Source organism: Chaetodon trifascialis, chromosome 17 (assembly GCF_039877785.1).
Source record: "Chaetodon trifascialis isolate fChaTrf1 chromosome 17, fChaTrf1.hap1, whole genome shotgun sequence".
Taxonomy (NCBI): domain Eukaryota; kingdom Metazoa; phylum Chordata; class Actinopteri; order Chaetodontiformes; family Chaetodontidae; genus Chaetodon; species Chaetodon trifascialis.
In genome coordinates, this window is record NC_092072.1 from 11,897,065 (window position 1) to 11,923,515 (window position 26,451).

Genomic DNA, 26,451 nt, shown 5'->3' on the forward strand with positions numbered 1-26,451 from the left:
GGGGCCTGCTGTCATCCCTGGAGTAGCCCAGCTCTGATGTGTTGGGTAATCGTTGGTTTGGCAGCGTCCCAGCAGCTGAGACACTCCAGCTACCCTGTTGATACCTAATCTGACTCCTGTGCTCACATACACACACACACACACACACACACACACACACACACACACAAATGTCGACATGCAGGCAGGTATGTGCATGAACACGCACACAACTCTTACGCAAGCCCCGGCCAGCCATGCCTGGGGTAGTCATAACACACAGACGGAAGACATGCCAAGCTCTTATAGGTCAAACAATGATTCATAAGCAAAAGTGGATTAGATGAAAAAGAGCATATGTATTTGAGTTTAAACAGTGCCGGTGTTCATTGTTCAGTGAGTTGGCCTCATGTTCCACCGGTTACCGCTGAAGCTGAGGATAAAAGGACGAGAGCGCTGTATATGCTCCCCCTCGTATATTCCAGGAAAAGACACTGACCCACTATTGACATTCGTGTGTTTGAGGAGTTAAATGTTACATTACGCAAAGGTCAGAGAAGAGTAAACGGTTGGAGGCAGAGATGGAGAGCGAGGGAGGGGTTTTTTTTCCCCTTGCAAGGATGAAATTGAGAGCGCTGAGGAGAATGAGAGCGTGTATTGTTTTCTTTCACAGTGATGAAGAGCCACGCAGAGAGAATTCTTGCAGGAAAACCTTCGAGGCATGCAGTCGAGCAGTGTAATGTGCAGGTGTTTGCATGAGTGCGTGTGCGTGTACGAGGAAGACGAGCGGCTGTAATGAACAAAACAAGCCATGTGAATATGAAAAAATGTGATCTTTATTCAACATCTCCACACATATTTGAAATATACATATTTACATCTTTTGTACAATGAATATATCTCTTTTGTGTAACCTGTCTGGACCAGTAGCCTCGAGGTTGTGTCACAAATACATAATTCACAGTGCAATATGAAGTTTGTGCACCCGTGTCAGTTTATTCTACATGTCACATGAATGTGTGACTCACTCTACATGTATGAACCAGAAAAAAAACATAAATCTCTTAAATTATTTTTCTGTGAGACACAATTCAGATTGTCACAAGTCTGCTCCCATCTGGTATCGAGCAGACGAGAGAAAGTAATTAAAGAACTGCAACAGATGTTTTATTAGTCTGCTGTGTGACCCAAAACTTTAATGCACAGCGCTTCTCATATAGAGTCAGATTTAGTACCACTGTCAAAACAATTGTGCCAGAGTGAAACAGCTGGCTGCAGACCCACAGTAGCCCGTACGGCTAAATGTGACTGAAGCGCTGCACCCGCCTGTCCGAGTCCAAGATAAAACATCTTTCAGAACACGGCACATCATGTCACTAAATACAACTAGTCTCCATGGATCCACAGCTTTCAACGGCAAAAAAATAAAAAGGAAGGGAAAAAAAGTACCATTAAAGAGGTGAAACAGTCAGAACAGATTCTTCCAGCCAAGGTCAGGACCATTCTCCACAGACGCGCTCAAGTGTTGAGTCATCATCAGACAACCAACATCAAATATCGCCCGGCTGCGACTGATTCAGAGCCATTCAGTTTATGAAACACAGTGATACGGGCACAACACTCAGCACAGCTCAGCTTTGTTAAAGCAACACAGTTTGACACAATGTTCCGACAGAAATGAACAAAACAGGTTCAACTGCTCAACTGAGAAAATCTTCATTTTTCTGAAATGTGTTTCTGTCTGATTTGACGGTTCGTTAACTGGATATGTGAGACATTTCTCAAGAACAAACACTGGATTGAGAAATAATTCATGTTGCGTCAGTCGGATGTACTGTTGAACTCTGTATTTTTACTTTTTGCACTGAAACCCTGATGTAGCATGACTCCAGGCCTACGAATTATCCAAACATCTCTGCTGTTGCGAAGGCATGTGACCACATATTTAAAACCAGTTCCTTCCAGCGTTTTAGACTAAAGCATTAGTGTTGGGTTTAGCTGCGGCTAATTGCACACGCAGCATGTCAGAGGAGCCGAACGGATTGATCACAGACAAATTTGCAAGGTCAGACCCTGTGAATAGACACTTTCTGTCTGGATGCAACTGATATCTCATATTTATCTGATATATTCAGCTTTTCTCGTGTTTTTTTTTTTTTTTTAAAGATAAAAGTTAAAAATGTAAAAATTTACTGATGTATCTTTCTCTGTTAGCCATATACAAAGACTCGTGTTAGCCCAGTGCCTTATTGTTGAGTGTGTGTGTGACAATCTCTCTGCTTTTCTGTGAGTCTTACATCAGCAACACCCTGCTTTCCTCAACCTTCTGTGCATGGTGTGAGATTTGTAAATGCTCTCCATTTGCTGAGACACTGCCAGATTGGCAGCGAAACACCTTCGTAGCGTCCCTGCTGAGGGTGACACATCAGTCTTCTGCTAGCCATCTTTCTCACTCTATGACACCGCCTGCTGCGAGACGTCAGGCTTGTACTAGGCCTTCCTCGAGCCGGTCGGTGAGTCAGCCGGTGAAGCCTCCAGCCTGGTCAGAGAGTGAGAGGAACAACATCCCGCTCTCCTCACCTCCTGTTCAGGCTTCATCTAATGCCTTCTGAAGCCTTGTGAGTCCATGGCTGAGAGCGAGCATTGGTGTCTACTGTTTGCCATGCATTAATTTTCTGTGATATACTCGTAGTAGCCTGCAGAGATTATTCTGTGAACACAATCTGGCAAAATCTGAGTCCTTGTTATTTCCTCTAGCACCGAATTATTTCAAAAAACGCACATAAAGAAACACAATGAATGATCATTGTGAAAAATGCCCTTAGCAAGTAACACATACGACAACAAAATACAGTACAGTAAGTTTTTGTAGAAAGCTTGAGGGTGTATGTACACTCAACAGTACACAAATGGGTTTCTAAAAAGTGCCAATGTAAAAAAAAAAAAAAAAAGAAATTAAAAAAAATACAACAACAATGAGTCCCTCATAGCAAGTTTTGTTTTGGTCCCTCGGCCAGATTGAGCTGAATTGAGTCCGTCAGCAGAACAGATCATCATCCTCTTCCACGTCAAAGGATGGCACCATCTGTTCCGCCGAGCTCACTTCCTGTTCACCCAGCGCCGCTTCCTGTGACGACGGCGGCTGGTGGAACCACGGGTGAGCGAACAGCTCCGTCGCCGTGAGTCTCTCCCAGGGTTCTTTCCTCAGCAGGCTCTGGAGCAGACACTTGGCCTTGGGCGACAGGCCCTCTGGCAAACAGCACTGGCCTCTGCGGATTTTGGAAAACAGTGTGGCCGGGTCGGGGTCATGGAAGGGGTAACGGCCAACCAGCATGGTGTACAGCATGACTCCCAGGCTCCACATGTCGGCCATCTTGCCAGAGTAAGGCGCGGAGCTGCTGAGGATCTCTGGGCTGACGTAGGCGGGGCAGCCGTGGGTGTCTGACATGGAGTCGTCGTTGGGGTCCTCCAGGACGCGACAGTCCTCAAGGCTTTCTAGTCTCACCTGTGTCCTGTGAAGAAAAAGTCAAATAAGGTCAGGACATTTCCTGAAAAGAAAAGAAAATACTGAGAAATGTTTTGTTTAGAAGGTAGGAGAATCCTTTCTGTTAGCTGAGAGAGATGTGATGGCCATGATACAACTTCACACACTGTGGTGAAACCTAAGAACTCAGTGTTCATTCCTCCCATTCAGATCCACATTTCACAAGGAGAATATTTTTCCCAGAATGTCATGTTGTTGTTGGAATTATGTTCTCAGACTTCCCATGTACAAGAATATTTAAAGCACATGTCACTTCTTGGTCTAGTATAGTCTGTGTGTGTGTGTGTGTGTGTGTGTGGCCATGTATTCCTCATGTTGTGCGGACATTAATCTGTTTACACAGTGACATTGTGGGGACTTGCCTCCCTTATGGGGACAAAATGCAGGTCCCCACAATGCAAATGATTAAATTTCAGGGTGAAGGCTTGGGTTATGGTTAGGCAAGTAGTTGGTTATGGTTATGGTTCGGGCAAGTCTCCAGGAAATGAATGTAAGTCTATGTAATTCCCCCCAAAGTCATGGTGTGTGTGTGCGTGCGTGTGCGTGTGCGTGTCTGTTTGTGTGCATGTGTGCGAGAGAGTCTCTGTCTAACAGTGGCTTTGTTTAACAATGTCAAACATTTCAGAGATCTGTTAAATGTAAGTCACTGATTGCATCATGGAAAAACAAGCATCCTTCTTTTAGCCTTACAGTAAGCAGTAAGCACAGCAGACAGACAGATGGACACACATAAACACGCATACACACACACCAGATGCCAGTGAACTTACTCTGACCTAAGTGCACAACAGTGAGTCCCGTTTGAGGAGCAGAGCTGCCTAAGCAAATTTCCAGTTGCTTCCTGGCACACACATGGTCACATAAACACGCATATAAATACACAACTCCAGCACCCTCCTCCCCTACTCACACACACAATGCTATATTTAACCATGTTAATGACAGGACATACATTTAGTCCAGCGCCAGAGCAAGTGAGATTGTGAGAGTGAATGTGTGGAATGAGACTTTTACCACTGACACACTCAAAATGATTGATTGGACGGAGATAAAAAAGCACATGATGGGAAACTTTTTGCTCTTTTGCACAGCTGAAAAATGGTAATTTCAAGGGTTTGTTTTCTACAGCAGAACATGTGCCGTGTTTTTAATTGGAAATCTATTTGTGCCCCTCGAGATCTGCTCGGTGACTTAAGTCAAACGCACATAAGAGGGTGCTGTTCTAGCTCACATTCAGAGGGTTGACTCGGCGAGACACTTCAGTTGTCAGACAGAGTGACTGGAGAGAGAAATAGACATGCCAGAGAGAGGATGAAAAGGGAGGCAGCCAAAAGGACCAAGATAGAAAGCAACAGATATTTAAACACCCAGATAGTGGAGGAGATAAGTCAGGAGAGGAGAACGAGAGCTGGAGACAGAAAAGGAAACAGAACAGAGAGTTAGAGGGGTGGAGAGAGTGACTCATCCTTCTGTTGAGAGTACATATCTTCTCTCCTCCTCTCTCTCTCTCTCTCCAGCAGAGGCTATCTGCACCTGGGTCCCACACTCGCGGCGCCAGCCATCCCATAATTACCCTCAAATGGCTGTTGCCACATCAGTGACGCACGGGAAGGCTGGCCCAGCAGTGAAGCTCTGCATGCTTCACAGTGCTAGTCACCTTCCCTAAACTGGCTTTTCCAACTGCACAGTGTGTGTGTGTAAATGGAGATTTCATTTGTCAAATTGTTGTGACTTTCTCTGTCGCTGGCTCGACTGCTGCATTGTTGGCCGGGTCCGTTGCATCACAGCGTGATTGTTGGGGTTTGAAAGATGCCTGATTGTGAATTCGGAGGAATGTATGACCGAATAAATGAGGTCATGCAGAATCGCAACATTTCAACGAGACTAACATTGAAAAGTCTGTCTGTGATTGGACAGCAATCTCACGCCAGGCTCTCTGGAAATGAAAAGCCAAATTCCATGATGTCACACAGCCATCTAACGCTATCAGCAGAATCTGCAGCTTTGTTTTTGCAGGCACATCACAGCGCGATCATTTGTCGTGGCACTACAGTGTGTCGCCAGGCAAAGCATAAAGAGAAGTCAGTCTGAGAAAAGAACATGTCATCCCACGACTCCAGGGTCAAGTGGGTCTTGTGGGTCAGTCTACCAGCATTAATGTCGCAATGTTGTCATCACATAAACAAAATACTGAAATGCAGACAAAAAGGCATTTGAGCTTGCAAGGGAGAAGAGCTTTACAGCTCTGAATGTGTAATCAGCGCACATACAAACATGCATGTATGGACTCACTCACACACAAAGACAGAAAATGAGCTATGCAGCCCCCCTCCTCTTCCCCTCTGCACATATACACTGTGACTCATCGCTCTGCAGCCGTATAGCTATCAGAGGGACGCAACCAACTTCAACTTCTCACACAGCCTGTCTACTCTCATTCGTCCAGTGTGACCCTGCAAACCCAGAGGTCATGGCTGGAGAATGTTACTGTTGAAATGTCTCCATGAAAAAGAGCCTTTGGAAAGCCGGAGGGGGGGTTGTGTGGCATGAGCAGGCCCTTACAGGAAAGAGAGTGACGCAAGGGCAAAGAGGCGACAAATAGTTTTGTAAGCAAGGGTTCTGTGTGTCTTCCTGAACAGAATGCAGTGCTCAGAGATGCAGACATTAAGGCGTGTGTGTGTGTGTGTGTATGTGTCCGTGTGTGGGTGTGTGTGTGTGGGAGCCAGTTCAAAGCAAAACGCTTTGAACTGCTCCTTTGTGGATGAAAGTGTATTTGAATGAATCCTTGTTCGAAACGTCAGTTATTCTGCAGCATAGTTGTGATGTAATTTATTAATAAATAATGAGTAATAAATATATTCTAAGATATAGACCGCAGAAGGGGGATGATTGTCTCATTCACCAGCCTCGTCTAGCAGCTCTGCCAAACTACCACCCACTGCATTCACACATGCACACACACACACACACATGCAAAACAAACACACAACAGCATACAAAGAGACACATCGAGAGAGAGTGAGAACGGGAGACAGACAGAGAGGGCGAAAATCTGGGAAGCAATGCAGTCTGCCTCCACAAGTACAGAACCTCCTACTCTCTCTGTGCCCACATCAATATCTGCACACATGGCCTGTGTGTATCAGCTGCTGCCATGTTTGCTCTGTGCCTTCACTGGCACGTCCCACTACACTGCATGCATTAAAGTCTGAGAGCATCCAAAGAAAGTTAACTGATACTATTAGATGAAATGGAAGAATGGGCTCAGTGGAATGAGATGCTGAGCAGGTACAATGACAGAAACTCCTCAGGTGTCATCTGACACAAGAGTATCAGCCTGTTTCCTCGAAAGCACTGCAAGGGATGCGCTTCTCACCTTTTCTCATCGGCGAAGACGAACTTGCGCAGCTTGAGGTCGCCCAGCACGATGCCGGCCTGGTGGCAGTGTGCCACAGCCAGAGCCACCTGACGGAAGAGCCTGCATGCGTGCTCCTCGTCCAGCCTGCGACAGCTCTTCACCAAGGTGTGCATGTCCCCAAAGTCCTTGTCCAGGAACACGTAGGCCTTGCGTTCGCCAAGGATGATGTCCCTGATGCCGGCCACGTTCTTGTGGGCTGACAGGATCCCGTAGGGTCTGATCTTTTCCTGGTACACCCCCATATCAAAGACCTGGGAGAGAGGAGAGAGTGGAGGAAGGGGAGGGAAAGGGATGCAGGGTGGAAGTTAGGGAAGGGAGAGCGTGTGAGAGGGGGGAGGAGGCGAGGGGTCAATGTGTTCTTAATGATCATCTGAGGAAACAACCATGCAAATTTGGCTGCGAGTTAAAAGGACGCGTAGGATATGCTTTGATTCCAGCTCAATACGCTGCTTTTGCATGAGCGTGACGAATGAATCCCCAAAGCGTGAAGCGATTAACTTTATTAATCAACAAAGCCAAACGCCTGCAGGTCTATCATGCAAAATAAACACATGGATGGGGAACAGCGCAAGACCCAGTCGTTATCAGGGCAGATGCTTATCGTGATAGTCCCTCTTTGTCTCACATGTTTGCATTTTTGTGTGTCACGGCGTGGCGTATTGCAGTGACGTGTATGCAAATGAGCCCAGTTGACAGACACAGTGTGAAGCCGAGGATAGGTGGACTTGAATCGGCAGGATGCATTTCCACAGCACGGCACTGGATGAGGGGCTGCCTGGTCTGTGGCGCATTTGTAAACAGATCTAAAAATCATCATGGAGCCTTGTATAGTTCGGGATTTAAAAAATCATGAAGCAACACTGCTGCTATTGCGCAAAGGATGCCACATTTCACGTGAGAACGACACTGGGTGAAAAAGTCGGCTAAATACTGATGACATGTCAGACAGGCATATTGAGCAACGCGCTGTCTTGAAACACCATTCATTCAAAGAAATTGCACAATGACGGGGTTGCGCATACCTTGCACAGTAGCTCATCGCCAGTGTCGGTGTTCATCGCGCTGTGCACGCTCTCCCGGTCCGCCAGAGGTAGAAGCAGAAACGGTCCTATCCTGGATGGCCCCTGGTGGGTCGCCGGGACGGGGTTTGAGACGGGGCTGACCGGGGACCCGGGAGAGGCGCTGAGGAGTCCCTGCGTGTCCCCCGCCTCGGCGCTCAGCCTGGCGCACTTAGCCGGCGGCTGATCGTCTGAGTCCAGCCGCTTGTGCGCGACTCTCCCGGTGCGGATGCAGGGTGCCGGGGTGCTCCACTGCAAGTTCATCCTGACAGACCGATTTAAAGCTAAAAAAACGAGACGCTTGCCTTATTTAGAATATGTCCTTGGATGGTTAAAATAAACTACAAAGTGCGCGCTCCATTTCTCCGTGTGAGACTCATCACAGCTGACATACAAATGAAACTTTAGTGGCGGCGAGTTTTTGGTAATAATCCAACCCACGTCCTTTTGGAGAGAGGATGCCCGTGGCTCTGTGTACTTTTTGGTGAGAAAATCCCGATCCCTCAGAGTCCAGACTGGAAGAGAGACAGAGACAGAAAGTCAGAGAGAGGGGGAGAGAGAGAGAGAGAGAGAGAGAGAGCGAGGGAGAGAGAGACAGAGAGACCGCCTCACAGTCAGAGAGAGGCACAGTGTGAGTGCGCTCCGGTGATGTTGAGATCAGAGCTCACACACTCCGCCCGACCAGTCCAGCCTCCTGGTGACACAACCATTGAGCAATCCTGTAACGGCACCGACTCCAGCTCAGCTCGGCTCTGATGAAACCGCCTGCTATTACCTTTCACGGAAGTCTTCTTGAGCATATGGTGTAAACATTAACGTTATTTTTCATTTTTCACGTGTTTGTCACGAATGCCTGCTCTGAGATTTTACTGAGAAAAAAAAAACAAAACAAAAAAAAAAAAAACATGCGAGAGGACTGAAGAAATCATCTGCTACTTATCATGGCTGCCTCATCAAGCATGCACATGCTTTTAGACAATAATTAACAATCTCTAAAACTCCCTCTCTGACTCAGTTCTTCCTCCATGTTCAGCTCTTATTACCATTTATTACCTTTTGCAACAACCTCCCCACAGACCTCCACGACATGGTACCTGAAGTGTTTACTCTCCAAATGTTATGCCTCAGGTGTGAACCAGCCAGCACAAAGCTCCAGTGTGTGAGCCTTAACTCTTGTTTTAACATCACCATGATATTTTCCCATGCGGAGCCTGTTTGTTATGTGGATATGACTCACCCCCATAAAGCCTTAGTGGTGCTGGGCTATAAGCATTCACATAAAATATGCCAGCGCGGCTCCATAAACAACATCATAGCAGCTGGGCTCCTAGAGACAGACACTGATCCCAGGCTAAAACTACTTGTATACCCAATTACCACAAACAAGCAAGCCAATACTGTGCAATCTGTGAGAAAATTATGCAATATTCTCGAAAAAAGTATAATCAGTGAACTATGGACTGTTACTTAAGAATGCAGGAACCAGAAATTGAAGGGTGAAGTGCAGCATATAGTCAGTTTGAAAAACATTCCTGTGATGATGAGTGTTGATATGAGCTGATGGTGTGAGGTAATTATGAATGTGCATGCCTGTGTGTCTGTCGCTGCGCACGACAGTGTGTGTGTTGCGCAAGAGTTCTCTTTTTTTCCACTGCTTTATGTCGAACAAGCATGGTGGCTGCAGTCGAGGCTTACTGAGCGTTCACTAAAACACAGAGCACCAGCTGGCCTGTGTGTGTGTGTGTGTGTGTGTGTGTGTGTGTGTGTGTGTGTGTGTGTGCATATCGCCCCTCTTTTGCTCAATCCCTCCTGCCAAACAGAAGCATGCCGTTCCAAACCATTTCTTTTCACTTTCGCAGCACAGCTCCTTCCACAAGAGGTCACACGCTTAACCAGGTCACAGCAGCTCGGCTCAGCTTGACTCAGAAAGGTCATGTGAACCTGTCTCTGCAGGCCGTCCAAACATGGATGAGCTGCAGATTCCATAGGAATGATGGGCTGTTATTTTTAGGCCTCGCATTCTTTCTTTGTGCAGTGGTCGTCCTATGAATAAGGTGACTCACCAACTGATTGATGCGTGTGCGTCCCTGTGAGCAAGTGTGTTTGTCATGCTGTCGAGCAGGCACAGGAACAGGTTTCCTCACTCTCCTTTCAAGAAGTTCAAAAAGCAGGATGAACAGTCAGTGTGGGATTGGGCGGCAGAGCCGGGGAAGGTCAAAAGGCTTATTGTTATCTGACAATAGTCCGGACCTGTTGTGTCAGTGCATCAAAGTGATGATGCATGTTTGCAGCTTGTTTACGTGTGACACAGTGTTTAGCTACACACTGGAAACACTGACTTATTTGTGTTGGCTGTGATAAACACATCATGCTTGCATGCGTGTGTGATAAGACAATTAACTCCAGTGTAGGTAAGCTGGAATCAGTACACAAAGTCACACCAGACTACATATGTAGGCCATATGTTGGTCTTATACAAAATGGTTTATGTTACTGGGCTTCAGGTTGTAGCATTACGTAGCCAGTCAATCAGTGTGTACCTCATGCTGTATGTGGGTGTGTGCTATGTGTATGTATACAGTGTCTGTGTAGGAGTGAGGCTGCATCCCTATGCCAGTGAGCCAGAAGAGAACACAGTATTCAGGGCATGTTCTCCCTTGTTATAATTAGCTGAGTCACTCACCACCAGCAGCGGTAACGAGAGGCTGGGAATTGATCTGCTCTGAGAATAGTTCAATCTGATCTGGCTGACAGCCAGCCATCGCTGTTAATTATTCTTCATTTGAGCTGCTCTGAACAGAGCTGCAGACTTGTGACTTGAGTCAGACGTACACGCTTGCAACTTGACTGCCTGCCTTAAAGAGTCAAATCTGGATTAGTTTTGAAAGAGTGAAACTCCAGTGAAATTACTGGTAAATGATCCTTACCACAGGCTTGGATTAGCCTGGTGCTTTGCCTGTCTTTCTGGAGAAGATATTGGATAATGTGATAGATGGATGCCTTATGATGAGATGAACCAAACACATAATAAAGAACAGTACATTTTCACACAAAAATACACTGCCTGCTGTTCCAGTTGGCTAAAAGAAAGCAGCAAACAGATTTTCATGTGCATGTTCCTGCTTTTTGTTGATGTTTTTCACATATATCGAAGATGATGATGGACGCCTTTTGATCTATAAGAATCTAGTGTTTTACTTAAGCCATTGATTTAAATAAGCAACAGTGATGAAACTTTGACAATACTTTATAATACAGGCAGGACTAGTAGAGCAGCGTAAGATTTCAGGGGAACTATGGGCAGAAACAGAACATAATATTCATAGTTATGTTTCAGTCAGTGTAGAATCACCTGAAAATGAGCTCTTATATCTAAAGAAGGAGGCAGTCCGCCATATTGTACTGCCATTTTTTTTATAGTAGCCCAGAATGGACAAACCAAACCTTACTCTTCAGAGCACCTTTGGCATTTTTTTGTGAGTTTTGCATTGACCATAATTTCTCTCACACATTTGGAGAGGTACTGTAGACGTGAGGCAAAGGGTATTCATTTGGTTGCTATCTGCACCCTCGCTGCTAAATCCTATACGCAGGTCCTTTAAATTCACTTTGTGTGAGTAATAGGGCTTTCTTCGTGTCATAGTGGGAAAAACCTGTTGCTAATAAAATTATGGCTCGGTACAATTAAAGTGTCCCGCTAATGCTGTATTCAGGGAAGGTCAGCAAAATGAGATGGACAAGAAAACTTCCCGTTGCTCTGACTTGAGAGGCATTCACACACCATTCAGGACCCTAAAACTGAAGCAGCTAAATGGAATTCAGCCTTCTTTAATTTTATTATTTACACCTGTGCTTGTCACACTGTGTCCTTTTATGAAAAAGGCTAATTGTATTGTCCTCACATTACACTGTCAGTTATGCTAATCAGTGCTGGCCAAGTTCATGTTACCTAAATGTTGGTTCATAGCTGCTGCATGTGATGTCCATTTGTTTAATCATTATTATTATCATATTGATTAATGATTGTCCTGAAGATGTTTACTGGAAGCTGAACTTTGATCTGATTTCTGAGCACCTAAGAAAGATCACTTGAAGAAGGAAGGAAGTAAAGATGCTGTATGCAACAGTAGTCTTTTTACAAGTCCATCATCTTCCTCTATTGGTATTGTACTGACTGCTGCCACTTTCCCTTTCATGAATTTTGTAAAGTAGAACTTGTTTTCTGGAAATTGTCTGGTTGTCCGCCATTACCATTGTGTCTTTGGACAGCTGACAATTTGCTATGACTGTAGAAGTAGAGTGTGGGAGATAGACGTGGGCCACTGGATATTCAGCTATATGTTAGCCATGAAAATGGCTGAATGTCTTCTCTGTCAGAGTGTAAATTCTGCCTTTAGAACAAATAAAAAGGTCTTATAAGGCTGTGATACACTCCTGCTCTACTGTACATTTTGACATAGACTCATAGACACTGTTTCCATGCAGACTAATATTCCACTATTCATTTCCAAATTTCATAAGGGTCAACAGCATATTCTGGTTGGATTTTCCAAATTAGGCCTTATTCCGAATGGAGCATTTTTTCCGATAAAGACACGTAGGATACGCCAATATTATTTGGGTTTTAGAAGCATTCTTTGGACATGTATAAGTCACAGTTGGAATATAAGCCTCTGGCCTGTTTGCACTTATATGTGTGGAATATTCATTTTCATTAACAATGCAAACATCTTAGTAGTAGCAGTATTTTTTTAAAATTAGGGCAAAAGACTGAATATATGCATGTAAACACAGTCACTATGAACCTGATGAACTCAAGTGTTGAGGTCTCATCCAAAATTAGTCATCAGCCCACTTTAACTAACTCTACTGAATATGCTCTATATTTTCACAACCCTGGCTGACCTCAAGGGCAATCAATCAAAGCAGCGTCTGAAACGGGGGATTGTTTCATGTGGATGGACTCCAGACTGTAGTCTGGCCAAAATGTCTGCCTTCCTCTTCTAGTTATCCCGATCTGTCAATCACTACTTCTTTGATCTGTTCGGTTGAGTCAGGCTTAGTTAGATTAGAGAGTCCAGATTCTTGGCAACACAAACGGTTTGTGCAATTCAAAACTGAGTTCATACATACATACTTTTAATTTTCACATATGTCGTGCTCAGATTTTACTGCACATGACCGCTAATTGTTTTTACATGGAAACATGAGCACGAGTTCACATGGTTCCCCATTGATTGGAAGCATTTGTTCTCACACAGGGGAGTTGTCATGTTTGCACACACTCAGCACAAAGACTTCCCTAAAGGTCTTCTGAGAAGTTTTAAAGCTTTAGCCGAAAGTAAAATTCTTCAGCTATCATCAACATTGTGTTTGTGTTAAGTGGCCATCCCAAGAGCTCAGAGCTGTTTCACAGAATTAACTGTAACCTTCACTGTAAACCAAGAAAGGAAATGCTATTTAAAGCTGAAACCCAAAATTGTTTGTTATGAATAATGATGTGATGTGGTGACACAGTAATAAAAATGCATTTACTGAGGATGGAGATGTCTTTGTTATTGAAAGAATAATCAGTTCCTCATCAGAACAATAACCAATATACTTCCATTGACAAATGAAAAAAATGGAAAATGAAATATTTGATCCCGCTTACGATGCGGTCACACTTAAAATAATTCATGATGCCATTACTTGATAGGATGATGACCACTTTGCTTCATACTGACATCAGCATGATGAAACTTCCGAATGCAACTCTAGATACCCCATCGTAGTCTCCACATGCAGTTCAAAAATTGGTCCATTGAAATTGATTTTTTGGAAATAAATAAATTTTAGGAATCAATTGAGCCTCCAAAATTCAACTTGAATTGTACAATTTTGCCAAAATACTCCTGTATTTTGACTGTAGAGATGGGTGACAAAGGGGAAAAGCACCACTGACTTACATTCATTTTGCAGACCCTTTTGTGGAATTACATTGAAACGACATTAAATACAATAGGAAAACAAGCTAGATGTCATCAAAACCCCCAAACTCCCTAATAAACAAGTAGAATCTTGTTCACAGAGGTGGTGCTAGTACTTATGTATTTACACTGGGTGTTGAGGTGTAGGCTGAAGAGATGAATTTTCAGCCTGTGGCAGAAGTTGGACATCTGCTGCTCATCCTTTAGCTGGGAGTTCATTCCCACAATGTGGGGTCAGATTAGAAAAGAGTTTTGACCAAGATGAGCGACTGCAACGTCCATGTAGTGTTGGGGCGGCAGAGCGGAGGTCAGCAGTGCCTGCAGCAGGGTGTAGGGTTTGACAATGGTGTGCAGGTTGGAAGGAGCAGGGAGGTGTTCAACTTGAGATCAAGTGATTGTGAAGGTCAGAGCTTATGAGTCACATCATCAGTTCCTTGTAAGGAAACATCTGCATTCATTATGTTATTCCCCTTATTAAACAGATTTTTCTCTTTTACTATATGTCCTGAAAACACATCTATAATGACACAATCAGTTATGTAACCCAACCTCTATTAATACCACAAACAAATCATTTAACTGAAAGCCAGTTCAATAAGTTCATTGAGTTTATTGGATGAAATTATTCAGTAGTGTAACTCTGCACTGCAGTAGTTAAAGTTTCACAGATAAAAACACAGTTTCCATTGAGGCCCTCTAACCAACGCGTCCTCAGACCTAAGAGACCTCAGTGACGAGGTATATTGCCAATGCCAGTAGGCGTACACCCTGCACATTCAAATATGAAGTGCAGAGGAATATGTTGCAGGCTCTAATATAAAGCAGGTTGAAACTATGACAGGGAAAGCATCTTTTCAAGGTCACTTTAAAGATGAGATCAATTTTAGACCTTTAAGAGGACTTTTCTATTACACTGCAGCAGAATAAGGAAATGCAATTTTATCCATGAAACTCAAACTGAAAAAGTAAACTATTAATGACACCATTTTACTGGAATTTTGATCATGTACCAGGTATCCTCCTAAAGCTTCATCAGCAGAATTTCACTTGAAAAGATCAGCTCACTTCCCTAAGAAAAACATTTCATAAGTCTGTGTTTATCCGTCACACACCAACACATGATTTCACTGAAATAGTTTGCCTTACACTCCAGGATGACTCAAGGGGTTTCCTGTTGCAAATGGGAAGTGGGTGGCAATTGTGTCTGCATGTGTGTGTGTATATGCCCACAATACACACACACACACACACACACACACACACACACACACACACACACACACACGCACGCACACACACACACACACACACACACACACGTCACTACCATACTGTCACCAGCTCATCAGTGAGATTACACAAGCTGTCTCCGCTCAGCCAGGCCGAGCCCATGATGTCACCCTCAGTGGAATGAGAAAACATCGATTGAGAAAAGGAAACAAGGCGTGATTGTCATTTATTGCTCAGCTGAGAAAAGAAGGAGATTTTATTATTTCTGGTGACCATTCACCATTTCCAGACAGTGAGAAAATTATTAGGGGTGAAAGATTTTAGATCAAAGGGTGAATGGTGAGTCCAGATACTTTGATGGATAAAAGTTTGGGACTAATCCACAAAATAATAAGAGTTTGTACCCATGCTAGCACTAGCCAGCTGTGAGGCTCTATATAGATTCAGTCGTACTTTGAGCCAAATCCTAAGCCAGCCAGCAGTGACAATGCTAAAATGCTGATGTGTAGCAGGTAAAAGGTTTCCCATTATTATTTTAGCATGTTAGCACAAAGTATCCTCCAGCTAAAGCTGACAGAAATGTCTTTATTCATTAGTTTTGTGAGTATTTTTTAATTTACTGGACATGAAGATCTGCATAAAATGTGATGGGGAGAGTTATGAAGACATTACATTTGATACCCAAAGTGAAAACTCAGGTGACTGGAGTCATCACCATACATCACCTGTGGTGGATCCACTGGATAAATGGGATGGCTAAAAATGCAGTTTTTCACACTTGCATTTTCAGTTTTCTCTCTACTTAATGTTCTCTCTGACACAATTTCCCCTGGTGTCGCTTGCTTTGATTTATTCAAACTGCGCCATTAAAAGTATTCTTTGACAAACAGTGCCTTAGAGGGTGACACATGAAAGTGTCATCCAACATTAATCTCCTCTGTGCTGCTTGATGAAAGATAAGCTACAGCTGCTGTTCAAAAGGGGTGTCTTCTTTTGACACACCTACACTAAATTAAATTCTGAAGTGAGCAGATCCTCAGTTCCTCTTCATCTCAGTGAGCGAGGACACAAAGTACATCCTCCAGCCAAAACATAAGAGATTGGATCATCATTAATGACACTTCTTGTGAGAGCGTGCGACAGATCTGCTGAGAAAAAAAAAACCTTATTTGTTACCAATCCCCTCTGCAAGTCCCATAACCCCCAACCTCTTTCCAGAATGAGTCAACCAGTAGTAAATTTATCAAAGTGTGCAAACACGAGAGGGGGAGAAGAGCTTAGCGTTTGGAAAAAGCAATTAATTGCAGGATAATACCCCATGTAACAGGATTTCAATGACTGTTAGCGCTGCTCCGCTCCAAAAGAAGATTTATTCTCATAATCCCATGATGAAAGGGATGACCAATTATTTCCCATGCATTGGAACACACTGCCTGAACCAGGGCTAGGCCAGCGGGGGGAAGAGGAAGCAAGGAAAGGAGGAAAAGACAAGACAGAGTTTGTGTGTACACATACACACTTACTATTCAGCCAGCAACAACAACCTGTCACTCTTCACAAATTACCTAACGCGAAGCTTTTAATGATATGATTGCATTACAACTCACGGGAGAAAGATGAAAGCTGAGCGTTGCTCCATTAACTGCAGACTCGGTGGCTGCTGAAAATTAGGCCCCGCGTTTCTTGGCGTTTCATCAGTTTTGAAGGATGGTGAAAATGTGGGTTAACATTCATGAAGTTTGTGTTTGAGTTTCGACGGCAGAATGTCATCATAAAGGAGTACACATGATGTTATTGAAACAGGCACTAAAGTCTTTCAAAGGAATTCATTCATAGACGGTTGTCCCTGGTGAATCGTGATGGTACAACTTCCTAATTAAAGGGAGATAGTAGACCAGAATGTGGCAAACTATTTCTCAAAAACATCTTGAACTGCTGAAAAGCTTGAGACTGTTGATCCAGAACTTGTTCAAATATTTGAAGACACTTTGCAAGACATCTTTTCCTGTGGTCTGTTTGAACTGTGCATCATCTATCTGTACACTTTCAAGAATTTTTAAAATAGTTTTCTACTGACACTGAGCGGTATCTCTGAGAGATCTCTGTTGCTGAGACTTCGGTCACCAACCCAATACAATGGATATAAAGGGACCTTTGTTTGTGGTGGTCAGACCACTGAACACTAACATCTGAAAAACGCAACAGTGATGTACCTTCCTAAAAAGTGTCCAGGTTGAGTAACGTAATATGCAGGCTTGACTGTGAATAGTTTTCAATGCTTTCTTCCTTTGGAGGTTAAGAGCCTGGAACAAAAAACATACCTCGAGGAAGCTACAGCCTAGCCTAAGACGTGGTTGAATGACACGCTGTGCAAACTCGCTTTACACATAACTAGACCTTGAAGCAACATTATGTAAGCATTATACCTTAAAATAACAGTTTTAAACTCATTTTGATGGTACAATGACTTGCAATAGGGAGAATGGTGCCTCTTTCATTCCCTCTCTGTGCTCTAAGCACCTGTTCTTGGTAATAACTAATAACAAAACTTGTTGGGTGGGTACGATCCCCCCGCGAGAAGTAGTAATGCTTTACGCACTACGTCACACACCACCAACTATGTCAGTCATTTTGTTGAAACTCTAATGTCCACTGGCTGATGTCAAGCAGACAGATAGCTTTATTTTACTTACTATGGTAAAGTTTGCTGCTTCTAACTGTTGCTGCTACTTAGCTCTGTTGGCTGTGTAGCTAGCTGCCTGCCTGGACCAGTAGGTTTATGGACATTATGGCAGAGGCATGAAACAGAAGAGGACGTTGTTCATCAACGCTATAAGTTACGCAAGATAAAATGGACAAGGTGCATGAGGATCGCAGCAAACGGGTATAATATCAGTCAGTCTCGGATCTTTAAGTGCAACGATTGGCTCCCTGGTGGTTCCTGCAGAAGTAAAACGTTCACAAACGTTTACTGAGGGTTGTCAAACTGGGAAGCTGCCATCATTATGCGCCTCCTCAGTATACAGACCTTCACTGTACATCTCAGCCTCCAGGTCAAAAGTCCCCATTGAGATTGCAGTCATACACAGTTTTGCTGAATGGTGATTCATTGCACCAAATTTAACCCAGTCAGTCAGACCTGCAGGAAACAGGTTTTGTCTTCAATGCTGCACATTTCAGTGAGCACTGAGTCAGTGTGACAGGACCACTATGGGTGCGTGACAGCCGAGTGAACAGCACGTCCTGCAGTGTGTGTTCAGGGACAGACAGCTGCAGTTTCTTCTCGTACCACATCCAGAGCTATGGTTGCTGTTGATGTGTTCCCTCCACAGGGAGAGAGCGTGTGTGTGTGTATGTGTGTTGATGTGATAGAGCTGACGCTGACTGAAGGTTTGTATATGCGTATTTGTGTGTGTGTGTAGGGTGTGGGCGGAGGTAATTAAGGTGTCAGGAAACATGCATTATTAATCGTAACACGACGTAATAATGGAGAGGCTGCGTGATCTGTCATGCCCGGCCGCTTTAACAGCCCTGGGGTGTGTGTGTGTGTGTGTGTGTGTGTGTGTGTGTTTCTCATGTGTTTTTGTGTAAGTTGGTTCCTCTGACAAAGAATCACACCACAGAAATACCGTATGTGCTCCGTTTATTTTTATGCATGCGTCTGTGACTGCTTTTGTGTCATGAAACTGAGAATGAAAAAACAAATGCATGTATTTTCGTATGTGCCCCGTCTGTCACACTATCTTGCTTTTGTCTCACAAGGTCATTTTTGCCATTCAAACTGCAACAAAAGCATGTTGCAAGGGACACTCTCAGTGTAGTCGTGACGGGGCCATCACACAAACAAGGACAGAAATTTTCTATTCGTGGCTCAGTGGACTGAAGAGGAGCCAGGCTTGTTTGTGCTACAGTGTTGAGACAGGGCTTAGGTGTTAGGCAAGTTACCAGGCTGTGACTCAGTGTTTAGTTTTGATTTTCCCTCAGTGTTTAGTGTTATGTCATTTTCCCTCCGGGTGAATTCTGAAGGGGTTAGGTTGATCCGGTCCTTTTAAATCCAGGTTGAGCGATGGTATAATAAATGGAACAAGAGACTTGCGAGGGCTTAGAGAAAGTTGTTTTCACGTTTGACTGACCAAACCAACATCCACAGGGAAAAGGGTGCAAGAATCAGGTTTCAAATTAGCTTCGAATTAAAGCAAAAGAGCTTTTTTGGGAACACCTGCTGTGTGAACTTCAGATAAAGCTCATAACAGGCACATTCTCATTTCTGTTTATGCATAATAAAAGCTCTGCTCATGCCGAAGATTAAACTCTGCATGTTGCATTCCAGTGACATTGTCAATCATGCAGTATGAAATGAATTAATTTGTTAAGTTTGTTATTAGTTTTGCTGGGCTGCACCTGTCAAATGAATATAAGCAAGGCAGCCATTATCAAATACATCATCTGTAATTTTCCTTGTCACCAGACTTTCTACAGTTGATCTATGAGATGAAAAGCAGATTCCTTGGATAAATAAAAAAACGTAGATGCAATTCAGATGTTACTTTTTTATGGTGTTCGATAGCAGTGAAAGACGTTTTATCCAAAAGTTTTGTAAATAAATGCAACAATGCCAAGATAATAAACCTCCTTCTGGTACAGTCAGCTAACTAACGAGCATAGCAAGGTCATTGTGAGAGTCGTTCCTCAGTCTTTTTTTTTTTGTTTCACTGTTGTCCCCTGATCCTGAACAGTAGGTAGAGGTCTTGGCACTTAATAAATTCAAGAGCACTGCGAGAAATCTTGAAGTGTTTTTCCACCCTCAGGCGTGTTCCATTTTCTGTGGTCTCTGCTGCTGTGAGCTTCTTTGACATGTTATTATTCTTTACCGCGCCTGGCTGTGCATCTGAGAGAACGGCTAAAACCTGCGTGGAGGCTTGCCTGGAAAAGATGGGGGAAGTATTCATGGTGTGGAGAGAAGGAGGAGGAGGAGGAAACCACTCTCTTTGGGGATTTTTGCACCTAACCAGTACTTGCTGAGGTCTCTGAAGGCTCCCAGTCCATCTTATATTTCAGAAGCACAAACTGCTCTACCTCCAAACCAAATAAATTGATTTCCAGCTGTGATGGTTGCAGCATGTGAAAGAAGAAACTGTGTATCAGTGGCTAGTTACAGTTTGCAAAGACCAGAGACTAGATAGTGACTGTAGCAATCCTTAGTTCTGAAATCTTGAATTTTCATTAAATTTGCATAATTGAACTGGATTCAAAAATGTGGTGCTTTCAGTCCATGATGCCTAGTGATCACTTGCCAGCAGCAGTGGCTGGTGCAAGTTCCAGACTGGTGCTACCACAAAAAACAAAGAAAGAAGGTGAGATTGTTAAAAAAAAAAAAGAAAGAAAAAAATACTGACAAGCAAGAAGGAAATCAGCTAAGTAGAATATCTTGTTCTGTCACCCTCTTGTGTAACTTGTACTGTATGCTGAGAAATATCTTGCTTTTAAATGAGCGGTCCGACTGGCTTGTTTCACTTTCTTTCTGCACATTACACCAGAGGATTGATACCACTCTCAAATCTGTATGGTAAATATGAAGCTACAGCCAGGAGGGGGTTAGCTTAGCTTAGCTTAGCTTAGCACAAGGCCTGGAAACAGGGGGTAATAACTAGTCTGGCTCTGACCAAGGGAAAAATCCATATACCAGCAGCTATAAAAACCTAAACAAAACTGTGGAGGCTTGCTAAGAAAAGCTCTGTGACGCATTCACGGTGTGAAGGGAAGGAGTGATCAGTTCACAGGGGTACAAAAACCTGATGTGTGAAAGGACCAGTTCTACAGGAAGTGAAATGCCGGATTATTTCTTCGAGTGGCAAAGTGATTTAATGGAGTCTTGTTATTATTATGAGGTTGTCAGGTAATAGTTAAACAGTTTGGGAGACACATTCATTTATTTTACTGCCGATTCCACTCTTCTGCTTGTACGGTAAATACGAATGCACCACCAGAAGTCGATTAGCTTAGCATAGCACCAGCTGAAAAGCTATAAAGCATATCAGTCCAGCACATTATTGGAAAATTTCTTGGCAAGGACCAGTCATTTCCTGGCGTCTGTGCCAGTTGCCTGGCAGCTATCAAATTGTTGTTTTTACCCCTCAGATTTTGTATGGAATAAATAAATGAGATATATTGTGTTAATCTTTAGAAATCTTTGAATTTGCAGGCACATTTTGCTACCTTTGGGAGGAACCAGCTGAGTGACTTCCAGTCTTTATGCTTAGCTAAATGCTAAGCTAAGCCAACTGTCTCCTGGCCCCAGCTTCATATTTAACAGACAGAGTGGTATCAAACCTCTCATCTAACTGGAGTCTGATATATGTAAATGTTATGCCAAACTGGCAACCCCGCCACCTGCTCAGGACACTACTGCTGGCACGTGGCTGCAAGGCATGATGGTCTCTGTAAAACCTTTAAATAGCCTTATAACACCCTGGCACACAGTTGCTATTTATCACCTTTCTCAACTTGGTCTCAGTGAAGCAACGCCATATCTAAACCTGACTCTTTTTTTTCAGAATTTTGACTATTACAATCACGGCTATGAAAATCTTGAAAGTTTATTATCTTTACAATTAGAAACCAACGGACAGATCACATCTGTGTTACAAAAGATAATCATAAACAAATTATGTGAAACCTTGGAGAGGGTGTACAGATCATTAACAGCACTGGACTTTCTGTTTATTTGAAAGCTGTCAACACTGTGACTTACTCAAGCATGTGGTTTACACTGTGAGCTGGTTCATGGTCCGAAGGTTGGGTTTCATATACAAGAGGCTGACTGAGCAGACAAGGGAAGGATCAGAGCCAGTTCCCCAGTGCAAGTAAGAGGAAGACACATCATGTTTAACCTCAGAGGTTAGTGGTATATGTATGAATGGGAAGTTTTCCACCGGTAGGATCCTCCCTGAGTGTGTATGCACATTCATAAGAGAGGAGGAAGTATAATAAGAACCTCCTCCTACACATACAGTACACACACACCGGGGAGGTCCATTGTGTGTGTGTGTGTCTGTGTGTGTGTGTGTGTGTGTGTGTGTGTGTGTGTGTGTGTGCTTCTCTGCTATTTGTTGGGATACTTTGTGGCTTGTGTGCGTGTGGAATGCACTGCAGCTGACTTCCCCTGTGGGAGAGCACAGACAGTGAAACAATACACTTCTCTTATGATTATCATTCTCCATGACACACACACACACACACACACACACACACACACACACACATACACACACACACACACACACACACACACACACACACACACACTCCTCTAACACAAGCCAGATGTCTCCTGGAACAGTGTCGGAGATGGAAAGTTATCCTCTTCATTTTCAGGAGTAAATATTTTGCACCGGTTGAAAGGTAACTGGAAACAGCCGGATCGAGGGGAAGGAGAGAAACACCGATGGAGAAACGACATTCTCCAGATGATTTTCAAGCTCTGACTCCATAAAAATACGACAAGAGAAAAGTCACACTTCCTCACCTGCTCAATACTCATGATAAAAGAATGAGCCTGATTGTAAAATGAGACCACCGTGATCGCTCATCTTACCTCCACAGGCCTTGCTCACATAACATTTCCCTTATTTTTTTTGTTTTACAAGCATTTTGACACGTCCAGTCCTGTGTGAGTGAACTCAGCCTTACATTAATTTTATGTCATAAGTCTTTCCAACAACATTGTGCTTTGCTGACCTTCAACACACACAGTAGATTATTTTTACATTCAAACAAGTGACTACAGTACTGCATGGGAGGTTTCAGTTCCAGATTATTGCAGTTTGTGTCTCATTACAGTGTCTTTTCATTTCCACCGTGGTAGAAATTTAAGCTATGACAGTGATTCTCAAATTAGGGGGTGACCAGAGGAAAAATACAGAGTGAGACTAAATTGAATGAATGTGATTTCTGTAGGGAAAATATGCAAATAAGAGTTAGCTGATGCTACCGTGCTGAGCTTTATTTCACTTAGCTTGGATCATTTTTTACTAGCTTCTACTAGCTTCAGAAAAAGATTGATAAGGTTGCAGTCATCAACAGGATTGTTGAGATCTTGGATGAGTGAGTGGTTAAGATAATATGTCTAAAATGTTGTTTTCGACCTGTCTGATAAGGCTGGAAAGAAGCCAACACCTGAAATCAGGCTGATTGATTGAATAAGTCTGGTGGACGTTGCTGGAATTGTGTTGTGTGTTGAGCCCTCAAGCTGGTTCCCACTGTGGCAGCTCGGCTCTTCTCTTTGACCTGTGCAGATGTTGACCAGGGGTGAATGGGCTGCTGCCCACAGAGCCAATGGGCCTCCAGTATCAGCAGCAGTGTGGAGAAGAGAGAGATGGTCTGTGAGATAAACTTATTTTGTACTTGTTTTTCTAATCCAGCGAGTATTAAAATACTAACTGCCCATTTTTCAAGTTGAGAGTCATGAGATGTCTGTCACGTACAAATTAATAAGCCTTCAATAAAAGTGACAACAATGCAGTTTAAAGAAAAACTGCTCCGTTCGACATTGCGTTGATGTTTGTAGCTGGTTTAGTTGTGCATAATATATTTTCATATGATAAATAAATAAATATCAGATTCTCTATAACGCTGTGATTATTGCTGTGATTATTTTCAGTGGTTGCCAGCTGTCGGTTTGTCACAATACAGTTTGACACGTGTTGCAGCGCCGTTCTGACTTGCAGCTTTTTACTTCATTTTCTGATAAGAGAGTCGGTGTGTTCATGTTGTTGAGTCCAATTTGCTGTTTCTCCACAAACGACAAAGTGGCTAATTTTACTGTCAGTCACACATGCAAGTGCTGCGTTTGCTGTGTCATTATTTCAAAAATGAGAAAATGTGCTCACCCCATGAAATCAGACGTCGATCCACTTATTTTCCTCAGTGTCAGGTCTGCCTGATATGTCGCTAATAATCCCTTGTCGCTCAGAAAAACGTTGGTTGTACAAGAGGACAGTAAATTGTGGTAACTGTGATGAATGTTTGCGACAGACAGTGTGGGTAATAACTTCAGTGTTTGATCGTCTGACTGCTCACGCTTCTTGCTTTGTTTTAGCAAAGCTGTCAGCAGTTTATTTTGTCAAAATATAATATATATATAAAAGTAAATAGCTGGAATTCTACCTCATATTCCAGTATTATGATAAACACATTCGCTTGCTCATAGTGGAGTTGTGTTTGTAAAGTCTCTGGGGAAAGGGCTCCCTGTCCCACACAGCACAGGAAGCGAGACACTGTGCACTGTATTTTGGATTGATCCTTCCAGATGTAACCCCCCTCCTCGTATCCTGTTCAGCCCAAACAAATTCTCCCTCACTGGGAGAACAGGATACTCTGCAAATCTCTTTAAACTTCTCATTCAGGATATTTCATTCTGACTCAGTGTCTCTCTCTTGCTCACTCCATCTGTCTCTCTCTCTGGCTGTCATCTGTCTTCTCTCTTCCTCATGCATTTATTCTCTTGTTCCTCCTGCCTCTCTTCCTTCCGTTAGCTCGCTCTGTAAAGGGCATTTGGCAAAACGTTATGCTCAGGGGATGTTTACATCACTGAATGATTGATGGGGTGTAATGAAACAATCTAACCTTGAGTAGAGAGAACATGTTCCAAGCAGCCATAGATCAAACGCACGCATCTCCCTTCAGAATCTGGGCCATAGTATAGTGGTACATTATTGAGGAGACAATAAAGGCAAGAGTGAAGTAATGGCTGAACTCATCCAAGCTAAAGTACTAAAGCTAAGTGTGTAAAGACATCACCTGCAAAAGATCTTTCACCTAAATGGTTTAAGGGCCCGTGGAGGCTACGCTGTTGGTCTGAGAGTTTTACAAGATTCATAGCTCCAGAAAAACTGAAGATAATCTGACCTCCACTAATCCGCCCAGAGAAGGTTTGCTGTGTAAGTGCTGTGTCTGCTCTTACAGCAGGATTAGGAACAGTTAGGAGACTGAAACCAATGATTGCAATGCCCGTACTTCCCAGTATCTTATAATAATTTTGGGGGAATATTACATTGATTGAAGTTACGGTTTTTATGGTTTCATGTGGAGATTCTTATGATTTATTCTTCCATTTTCTTGACAGTCACTTTGAATAGATAATGACTCAGGATGTGATCTGTTAACTTCCTAATCTGGAAATAGAGGAGATACCTGCACTGGACTTTTTTTTTTTTAATGTGTATTTTTGTAAGTGTTAGGCCATGAAAATAGACATCTGAAATAGATCATTGCACCTGTTTTAAACCAAAATTCATCACTTGGCTCAGCTGAAACCATTGCTGAGACTATAGGCAGAAGTGTCTATGAGCAAGGCACTGGACTCTGAACTGCTGGTGGAAAAATGTTAACATGAACACATCCTTTCACCTCCTCTATAAACACGATCATTGATCATCCAAAGTTCTATAACAAAGTGATGGATTATCAACACAAGTGGAAGAGCTAAATAGGCTCTATATTTAGTCCTACTTGTTTTTCTTCAGTCTGCTACAAATAATAGAGAGGAAAATGTTTTGACAAGAGCAAACTGTTAATAATATATTGACAAACACCACGCATACAAATATGAAGAGTGAGCACGACTGCAATGAAAAGCTCTCTCATGCCAGTGTGGCCCCTGCTGGAGTCCAGAGGACGGTGAGCTGCAATCATCTTTTGTTTAAAGCGCTTCAAAATCTGTGTCCCTGTCCATCTCCTTTGTTGTATACAGGCCGGCATTCCATACCTAATATAGGCTTGAGTTGTCAGAAAAATGTTTGCAATGGCACATCTGTCCAGATAAGACATTGGAAAGTGAAGGTGGGGTGTGTAATTCAAGTGGTGAGCATATTTTCCAGTGTTAATATTTCTTTCCGCAGACTGTCCATTTATTGTCCAAGAGTCATGGCAGAAGTGTTTGAGCTGGACAGAGGCTGCAAAGAAAAAGAATAAAAAAAAGTCTTATCTATGCTGCAGAGCTGATGTTTTTATTGGTGGAACGATGCCTTTAAGTCGAAAACCTTGTTTTATTCATGGGAAAGTGCTCATTTAGCTATGTGGGAAATGATGGTCTGGTTTTTTGGTGTTACTCAGAAAAGTTTCGAGCTACAGATTTGCTCCAACTGTAACTACAAGCCAGGGAATAATTTCACATGGCAGTGTAATGAAGCTTCAGAAAACCAAATGCTCCTTACAGTCAGATGATGAATGTAATTTTCACGGATTCTGATGTTG

The 26,451-nt window shown here is 43.2% G+C and overlaps 1 protein-coding gene across 1 annotated transcript; it reads right to left on the bottom strand.

The window, feature by feature from the left end:
- Window positions 1-794: 794 nt before the first annotated feature.
- trib1 (tribbles pseudokinase 1) lies at window positions 795-8,636 on the bottom strand. The gene is made up of 3 exons (XM_070985220.1): window positions 7,964-8,636; window positions 6,900-7,192; window positions 795-3,491 (listed from the first exon to the last, which is right to left on the bottom strand). The coding sequence occupies exons 1-3, from the start codon at window positions 8,261-8,263 to the stop codon at window positions 3,017-3,019; spliced, it is 1,068 nt and encodes a 355-aa protein (XP_070841321.1). The 5' UTR covers window positions 8,264-8,636; the 3' UTR covers window positions 795-3,016.
- Window positions 8,637-26,451: the final 17,815 nt, after the last annotated feature.